The 8,476-nt window shown below is 65.8% G+C and overlaps 1 protein-coding gene across 1 annotated transcript; it reads left to right on the forward strand.

Annotated features, from left to right (window-relative positions):
* Positions 1 to 70: 70 nt before the first annotated feature.
* Positions 71 to 7,428, forward strand: LOC308070420 (bactericidal permeability-increasing protein-like). Its single transcript, XM_080404287.1, has 17 exons — positions 71 to 1,060; positions 1,937 to 2,123; positions 3,185 to 3,325; positions 3,514 to 3,628; positions 3,719 to 3,847; positions 3,923 to 4,078; positions 4,210 to 4,273; positions 4,395 to 4,455; positions 4,661 to 4,752; positions 4,853 to 5,041; positions 5,164 to 5,223; positions 5,760 to 5,927; positions 6,345 to 6,412; positions 6,687 to 6,729; positions 6,968 to 7,031; positions 7,115 to 7,191; positions 7,273 to 7,428. The coding sequence occupies exons 1-17, from the start codon at positions 908 to 910 to the stop codon at positions 7,312 to 7,314; spliced, it is 1,809 nt and encodes a 602-aa protein (XP_080260413.1). The 5' UTR covers positions 71 to 907; the 3' UTR covers positions 7,315 to 7,428.
* The last annotated feature ends 1,048 nt before the right edge of the window (positions 7,429 to 8,476 follow it).

Here is an 8,476-nt window from a genome sequence, read left to right on the forward strand (position 1 = left end):
TGCACCCCCTCCCCCCACCCCGGGGCTTCAGGGGGGTCTGCGGCTCGGGGATGTGCCCCCAGGGAGCGTGAAGCTGGGGGGGAGCCTGCCCAGACCAGTATGGACTGGGGTGGGTGGCAGTGCTATGGGATGGGGGTCTCCCATGGGCTGGTCCTGGTTCTCACCAGCGTGCTGCTGGAGGCTGTGGGTGGCCTGTCCCTCTCCCAGGCAGGGCTGTGTCCTCACAGCGTGTCTGGGGCCGGGCAGATGGGGGAAGGTGGTCTGCATCCCGGTTTCTGCCGTGGGAAGTTGCAGCAGCACTGGGATGCATCTCTCCTGGGCAGGCACCTTGGTGGGACAATGACACAGTGGGGGCAGTGCTGGGTGCCAGGTGAGGGGTCCTTGTCTGCCTGGGCAGTAGTGAGGTTGCAGACTGGGCCTGCCCTTGCCCCTTTTCCCAGCAGGGCCGCCCACAGCATTCCCGTGTCCCTGTTGTGTCACAGCTGAGGCTGGGGTGCAGGTGGCTGCAGTGTGTGAGGCTGGCAGGGGACAGTCCCATAGCAGGGCCCTGAGGGAGTGTGGGTGCGAGCCCTGGGCTGCTGCTGCCCCTGTGGTTCCAGCTTGCCTTGGTGCAACTTTCTGGGAGAAGGAAATTGCATCAGGGGTTGTGCAACCCCACGGGCTGGGGTGCCCTGGGCTGCCCAGTGACTCACTAGTGCCTCAGGGACATGTTGCCTCCTGCAGCAGATGTGGATGGACCTTCTTATGGGCCTGGCAGGGTAAAATAGGGGTGTCTGAGGGGGCTTCTGCTACCCCAGCCATCACCTGGGCAGCAGGTCCGCTTGGGGCTGCCCTAGTGAGACCCTCCCTGTCCTCCAGGGCCCTGCAGCTGTGGGGGGTGTCTGGGGCTGGAAGGGGTTGACTGGCCATGGCTGCAGGTGTGTGCATGTGTGTGCCTCTGCATGAGCATTTGCGTGTGTTTGCATGTTCACAGGCTCCGTGTGCCCCGGTGTGTGTGTCCGTGCCTACTCGTGGCTACCCAGCCCGGCAGATCTGCTGGCAGGAGGGTGAGCAGGGGCAGGTGACTCGGGGAACCAGGACACTGCCTGGCCTGGCCAACTTTGTCCTGGCTATGACACAGCAGTGGGGGACGTGGATGACCTGTCCATCAGCCCTGGTGTCCCGTCCATCATTGGATGGGTGCCCTCCACCAGCTCCCTGATGTCCCCTCCACGGGATTCCCACTATCATCCCCACTAGTGTCCACTCCATCGCTCCCCAGGTGTCCCCGGGTCCCCTCCATCGCCCCGGTGCTGCAGCAGCCACCGCCTCCCTCCCGGTCCCGGCGCGCGGTGCTGCCGGGGCAGTGGGTCCCTCTCCCGGTGCCCGCCCGCACTGCACGGCCCGGGCCGCCCCCGAGGAGCCCGGAGGAACCCGGGGCTGGGAGAACCGGGGCCTGGGGGCTCTGCTCGGGTCGGGGGCGGTGTGGGGCGTGCTGGGGCTCTTCCCCGCGGCGCAGCAGTCGCATCCATGCCGTGCCCCGCGCTGCCATCCTTGCCTGTCACTTGCCAGCAGGCGTGGAAGCTCTGTCTGGAGCCGTGGGGAGGGGGGCTCCCTGCCCCCGACCTCCTGCCCAAACCCCATATGCCCTTTGCTGAGCCCTCGTGATGCAGCCCCAGCCATCATCGCCCTCCCTGGGGTACAGGGACATGGCATGGCACTGCCACAGGACTGCTGGGACCGTTGGGACAGCCAGCAAGCAGGCGATGGGGCTGTGTGGAGCCGGCCCATGCCCGGGAGCAGGGCTGGCGGGGCTGAGCTGCCTGCCGCGGGCTGGGATGCTGGGTGCTGTCACACCGGGATGTGCTGAAGAGCCCCAGGGAGGGCCCAGCCCTGTGGGCACCTGTGCCCCAACCGGTCCCTCATTGTTTTCATGGGACCTGATTCATCCCGGAAGGGATTAGGGACCAAGGAACTGGGTGACGTTCTGTTCCAACCAGCCTGGCCACCCCGGGATGGACATCAGCGTCAGAGCCGGACCCTGCAGCTTGCTGCCACGTACAGCCCTGGGGACATGGCAGAGCTGGGAGCCGCGGTGGGACCTGCGGTCCCCATGGCACGGGGCACTACACCCGCGTGCCACGGTGAGTGTTGGTGCAGGGTGGGGGCACCTGGCGATAGAGGGGCCATGGGGGACGCAGGGCTCGGAGCCAGGCTCAGCGCTGGCCTTTAGGATGCTGCCAGGGGCTGTGGCTATCACTGTGGTGATGGTGGGTGGCACTGGGGGTCCCAGGCAAGTGGGCAGCTGCTCCTGAGGGGTCTGTAAGGTGCATTACACAGAGCTGTGGTCCCCCTGGTGAGGTCGGCCATGGGTGCTACACTCCTCCATGGTGCTGGGATGGGGCCCTGGCCCCCACAGGGGGATCCCTGGGTCCCTAGGCTGGATCCAGGCGGGTGGCCGGACCCCTGGCAGCCATAGCCCATGGGACCCTCTGGCCGGAGGGGCTCACTGCTCCTGCCAACAGCTGGTTTGGGAGCATGGGCAGATATTCCCCTGTGGCTGGGGCTTTTCACAAGGGACTGTAGTTCTGCTCTCGCTCTTACTGTCCTGACCTTCCCATCATGCGATGGCCCTGGGGGCTGCCACCATGTGCCGGCCACCCTGACCCCCACTGAGGTTTGAGTGCCCCAATGCAGGGTCCCCAGAGCTCTTCCTGAAGTGGGAACAGCCACCGCTCCCCAGTGCAAGCAGGTCAAGCCCTGTCCCCCCAGGGCAGCCCCCCTGCCCTGGAACTGACTCGCTGCGTCCCCCCCCTCCTTCATTGTCACCAGGCCCAGCCAGGTCTCTGTGGGTCCCCACATGCTGGCCACATGTCCCCATGGGGAGCCCTGGCTGGTGCCCCCAGCTCCTGCGCACCCCAGGGTGGGGGCTCAGCAGTGGCGCGGTGTGGGACCCTGCCTTCCTCCGCTCCCACGACACGGGCGCGAGTGGGGAACAACGGAGAAACTGGCTTCCCCTTTGAGTCATGTGTTGGGCAAGGCCGGGCTTTTGGTGGCCAGAGTGCCGCGGTGTCCCCTACCCGTGCGCAGGAGTCTGATGTCACCCTCAGCTCCCTGTCCCTGATATAAGTCCTGGCCAGGCTGGTGCATGGGCATAGGGTCTCTGCGTCAGCCGGGCATCCCACAGCCATGTCCTCTGCTCCAGCCTTCAGGACCTGGTACCGTCTCCGAGGCACACCAGTTGTGGCATGGCTCTGCCTCCTGCTCCTGCTGTCCGCCTTCATGCCCGCCACCAGCACCAACCCTGGCATCAAGGCCCGGCTGACCCGGAGGGCACTGGAGTTTGGTGGGTCTATGCCCCTGATGGGGCAAGGGGTTGGGGGGGACCAGTGGGACATCCCCAGGGATGATGCCCAGATCACTGAGTATGGGGGATGGAGGGGTTGTCCTGGGTCCAGCTGCTTGCCCTCCACAGCATCCCGGGTACCCCAGCTCCTTTCTTGATGTCATCCCCAAATCCCCTCTCTGCCCCAGGCTGGCAGTTTGGGCTGGAGATGCTCCAGTCATTGCTGCAGAAGGAGCACGAGCTGAATCTGAGAGGCAACTATGACAGCCCGCTCCTAGGGACACTCACGTACACCGTGCCCCGGTAAGAGCCACTAGTGGCGTCCATGTTTTCATCCCCCTCCCAACCATGTCCTGGGCACAGTGGCGAGCCCAGGCTGCCCATTTTGTGCAGGATCCACATCCATGAGCTGCAGATAAACGATTCCACCGTGGACTTTGTGGAGGATGTGGGGGTGAGGCTGAAGGTGCAGCATGCCCGCATCCGGCTCAGCGCTGACTGGGGAGCCCAGCTGGGCGCCATGTGAGTCCTCATCCTCTTAGGGCACAGGGACGGGGACCTGGGTGGCTTCACCGTGCTCACTCACTCTGTCCTCAGCCATGACAGGGGCTCCATCGAGCTCCGTATAGGTGACCTGGCCGCGGTGGTGGTGCTGGGGGTGAGCGTGGACAGCAGCGGCCGCCCCGTGGTGTGGAACACCGGCTGTGATGCCCGCAGCACTGACCTGCACGTGGAATTTCACTATGGACACAGGTGATGCTGGGACCCCTGCTCCCCTCCTGTCCCCACCACACGGGGACTCCCCAGTGCCCCCAGCTGGGGCGGTGGGCTGGAGGAGGCTGGGATGCTGTGGGGTGATCTGAGGACTCTGCTCTGCCCTGCAGCTGGCTCTACAACCTGCTGGCACCGCTGCTCCAGAGACCCCTGCAGCAGGAGCTGAACAAGCGGGTGGGTGCTCATCCCCCGTGCCATGGGGTGTCGGCGTCCCCATGTGTCCCCCCCGGTGAGCTCAGTGAGTGGCTTGGGGACCCCCATCTGTGGGCTCACTGACTCCCTGCTCTGCTTCCAGCTCTGTGTCGAGCTTCACAGGGGCATCCGCAAGCTGGAGGCTGTCCTGAAGCACATGAGAGGTGGGTGAGGGGACCCTGGGGAGCGGGCGCAGGGCAGTAGGGTGCTGGGCACAGCGGTCTGGGGGTGTGTGGGGGGCTGGTGCCCAGCAGGGTCTGCAGGACCCCACTGTGGGGCCAAATTCCTTCAGTCCCCATGTTAGCAGAGCTGGGGCTGTGGGAGGGGCTGGTGGTCTGACTCCCCCCAACTGCCCCTGTGTCCCTGCAGTGTCCACCCAGCTGGACTCCTTTGCCGCCATTGACCACTCCCTGCTGGGGCAGCCGTCCATCACCACAGAGCATGGGGACGTCGCCCTCAAGGTAACGCCATCCCGGGTGTCCCTAGGCTGGCACTGGGAACTGGGCGTGGGGGAGCAGGGCTGAGCCTCATGTCCATCCATCCATGGTTCTGTCTGTGCAGGGGGAGTTCTTCAGGGTGGGCAAATACCAGCCGAGACCCTCCTCAGCGCTGCCTGTAGCGCTGCCCATGGCCCTGCCTGCGGTGCCTGAGCCCATGCTGCTGCTGGCTGTCACCGAATTTGTCGCCAACTCGGCCGCCTTCGCGTACTTCACAGCCGGGGCCCTGCGTAGGAACATCTCTAGTGACATGGTAGGGATGGCTCTGCCTGCGGCCACAGGGCAGAGCTGCCCCCACCAGTGTCCCACCAGGGTGTCCCCATGCCCGCCCATGCCTTGTGGCCCCAGCACCCTGACCTTTCTGCTGCCCTCCAGCTCCCGCGACGGTTCCCGCTCCAGCTGAAGACCAAAAGCATGGGAGTCTTCTCCCCACAGGTGGGTGCAGGTGGGATGGGACACAGGGAGAAGGGGATGTGGAGTAGGACAGGATGCAGGTGGGATGGGATATAGGATGGGTTGCAGGAGGGACAGAACATGGGATGGGATGCAGGAGAGCTGGGACACAGGTGGGATGGGACATGCAATGGCACAGAGGTGGAACAGGATGCAAGAAGGAGAGGAGATGGGATGCAGGGTTGGTGGGACATGAGATGGGATGTGGGCAGGATGGGGCGCAGGAGGGATGAGCTGCAGGAGAGATGGGACACAGGATGTGAGCAAGACAGGCAGGTTGAGATACAGGATGGGGTGCAGTCAGGATGGGACACAAGCAAGACAGGACACGGGCAGGTGGAGCACAGGCAGGGCAGGACTCATTGCCCACCCTGCCTGCACCCAGCCCAGCACGGAGCAGTGATGGGGCACACGGGCCCCAGGGTGGTGGTGGTGACCAGCCAGGAGCCTGGGTGGGTGCCCGCGGTGCTGGCAGTGCCAGTGTGGCTCTGTGCCAACCCAGCCCTGGTGCCCCCCAGCTGCAGGAGCGCTACCCAGACCAGCCCATGGAGCTGCACCTCTCGGCCCGCCGGCAGCCCCTGCTCTCCTGCCGCCCCGACGCTCTGCACGGGGCCCTCTTCGGCTCTGCTGAGGCCTTCGTGGTGCTGCCCAACGCCACCCGTGTCCCCGTTTTTCTGCTGAACATCGTGAGTGCTGGTGCTGCTGTGGCACGGGGAGCTGGAGCCTGGCCCCAAACGGCTTAGCCAGGGCTGACCTACTGGCACTCCTGCCTGAGGCCATGCTGGGTGATACTGGGCAATGCTGGGCGATACTGGGCAATGATGTTGCAATGCTGAGTGATACTGGGTGATGCTGGGTGATTTTGGGCAGTACTGGGCAGTGCTGGGTGATGCTGTTGAAATACTGGATGATACAGGGCGATACTGGGCAATGCTGCTAGGCGATGCTGGGCAACACTGTGGGGCAATGCCAAGTGATACTGGGAAATGCTGGGGTGATGCTCTGTGATACTGGAGTTATGCAGGTTGATGCTGCAGTGATACTGGGGTGATGCTGGGTTGCAGGCAGTGCCCTGGTCTTTCCAGCATCTCTTGTTGCTGCAGGATGCCAATGTGACAGGGAAGCCGACCATCACCGGGAACAGGCTCGGGGGCACCGTGAGCCTGACGGGGTGAGTCCCCAGTCCTGTGCTGGGTCCGGCCTCCCCTGGGACATTTGTGGGGAGCTCCTGTCATTCTCCACCTTTGGCCATCTGCCTTCCCTTGTCCTGTACCGCCTGCTTGGACCCCATCCGGCCCCTGGCTCTCGTCTATGCCTGCGGCCCTGGCACTGGTACCCCAGCTGGGTCCTCAGCTGGACCCATGCTGCCAGGTTCCCATCCCTGCCCTGGGAGGGGACAGTCCCCTGTCCCCGTGCCTGGCTCTCACACTGCTCTCATCCTCCAGGCTCAGCGTAGCACAGGTGACATCGCACGTGGGCCCAGTGGAGGTGAGCAGCCATGGCAGGGACATAATGGGACAGCTGAGGGGAGCCTTGGACATCACCCTGGGATCAGGGGTTAGGGAGGGTCCCGGGGGACGCTGTGGCTCCCGTGCAAGGCCAGCACTGACTGCTGGGTGCTTGCACAGGCAGCGGGGCGCAGCTCTGGCGGGGGAGCTGAGCCCTGCCTGCACCGTGTCCCCTCTGCCTGTCCCGTGCCGGGCTCAGGGGGCTGCCTGTCCCACAGGTGAAGAAGCTGGAGACCCTGCTGAAGTTTGGGCTGTGGCTTTTTGGGGTGCCCTGGGCAAACAGTGAGTGCTGTCCCCATGCTGTCCCTGTACCCCCCTCTGGCTGCCCTGGGGCCACCCCCCTCATGACTCTGCTTTCCCCGCAGAGCGTCTCCGAGCCGGCGTCCCCCTGCCTGCCCCCCACGGCCTCAGCCTGCTCAGCCCCCGGCTCTCGCTGCAGGAGGTGAGTGCTGCTGCTGCCTCCTCACCCCAGTGCCCCCCCCCCCGTTCCCCATGTCCCCCCTCTCACCCCGACTCGCTGCAGGGCTTCGTGCTCCTCGCCACGGACCTGCAGTATGAGCGGTGAGACCAGCTGCCCCGTGGGAACGCGCCAGCCTCCTGCAAGCCGTGTCCCTGTCACCGCTGCCATCCCACTGGCAGCCAGGGCAGAGCCGATGCCATCGTGGCCCCGTGGCCAGCAGAGCCATCCGGCCGCGGGCCCCCCGCCCCCCGCTTGCTGGGGGTTCCTCGGCAGGGATTAAAGCTGGGAGCATGGCTCAGCCGGCTGTGGGGTTGTGGTGTCTCGGGGGGGCCCCGCAGCCAGGTCCCCCGCGTCCTCTGTGCTGGAGCATCGCCATGTCCCCGCTGCGTGGGGCTCCAGCTATGCCGGGTGAGGGGTCCTGTCCCTTGGGGGTCCTGCAGCACCACCAGGTGCAGAGGGGTGGGGGGCTGGGGGCACAGGGTGGTGGGAGACTGGGGTCCTGGGGAGACCCACAGCCCTCACGCCCGTGCTGGCCATGCAGATGCCCTCTGCCCCCCCTCCCCCAGCAGCTGCCGCAGCTCTACGGCAGCTTCCCCCGATGCCCACGGGATGGTGCTCGTGTCCGTGGCCTCCCACGGCCCCGCTCCGTCCCGCCGCCCCCTGCCCCGGCCGCCCCCCGCTCACCCCGGGGGTCCTGGGGAAGGCTGAGCCGCAAGTAGGGGTGTGGGTGCGGGGGCGACTCGGTGTCCCCCACGCTTGGGGCATCCTGAACAAACCCCGGTGTTTGTGGGGCTGGGCCCACCCACATGGGGTTCAAACTGTGCCGAAATGAGCCCCCCCACCCCCGCAAAGCGAACGTGGTGCCGGGAGGGTTCCCCCGCTCCTCAGCTCAGCCCCGAGAATGTGGAGGGTTCCACGGGACCCAGCGAGGCACCCACTGGGCTGTGGGGCTGCAAGCCCCTTGCCCTCCTCACCCCACCGTGGCTGTGGATGCCCCCCCGTGCCCAGGTCCCTGCTGGTGCTGAGCCCACGGCCCCATATCAGTGCCCCCAGCCCACCTAAGAGCCTGGCTTGGGCCCTCCGCCCCCACAGCGCCCTAACGAGGACACAGGAGGGGCGTTTGAGCCTGGCCCTGGTGAGAAGTAGAGAATCATGGAATCCTTGGTCAGTTGGAAAAGATCTCCAGGATCATAGAAGGGATGGGCAGGGTTCCGCCCTGATGCTGCCCGTGATGGAGACAGGCAGCACCGTGTTCAAGCAGGCAGCG

This window comes from Falco punctatus (genome assembly GCF_963210335.1).
Source record: "Falco punctatus genome assembly, chromosome: 10".
Taxonomy (NCBI): domain Eukaryota; kingdom Metazoa; phylum Chordata; class Aves; order Falconiformes; family Falconidae; genus Falco; species Falco punctatus.

Excerpts from the sequence above, each read along its gene's own strand:
- LOC308070420 (XM_080404287.1), top strand. The coding sequence starts at position 908 with ATGGCTGCAGGTGTGTGCATGTGTGTGCCTCTGCATGAGCATTTGCGT. Across the intron at positions 3,326-3,513 it reads CCGGAGGGCACTGGAGTTTG|GCTGGCAGTTTGGGCTGGAG; the intron begins GTGGGTCTATGC and ends TCTCTGCCCCAG. Across the intron at positions 6,413-6,686 it reads GGCACCGTGAGCCTGACGGG|GCTCAGCGTAGCACAGGTGA; the intron begins GTGAGTCCCCAG and ends CTCATCCTCCAG.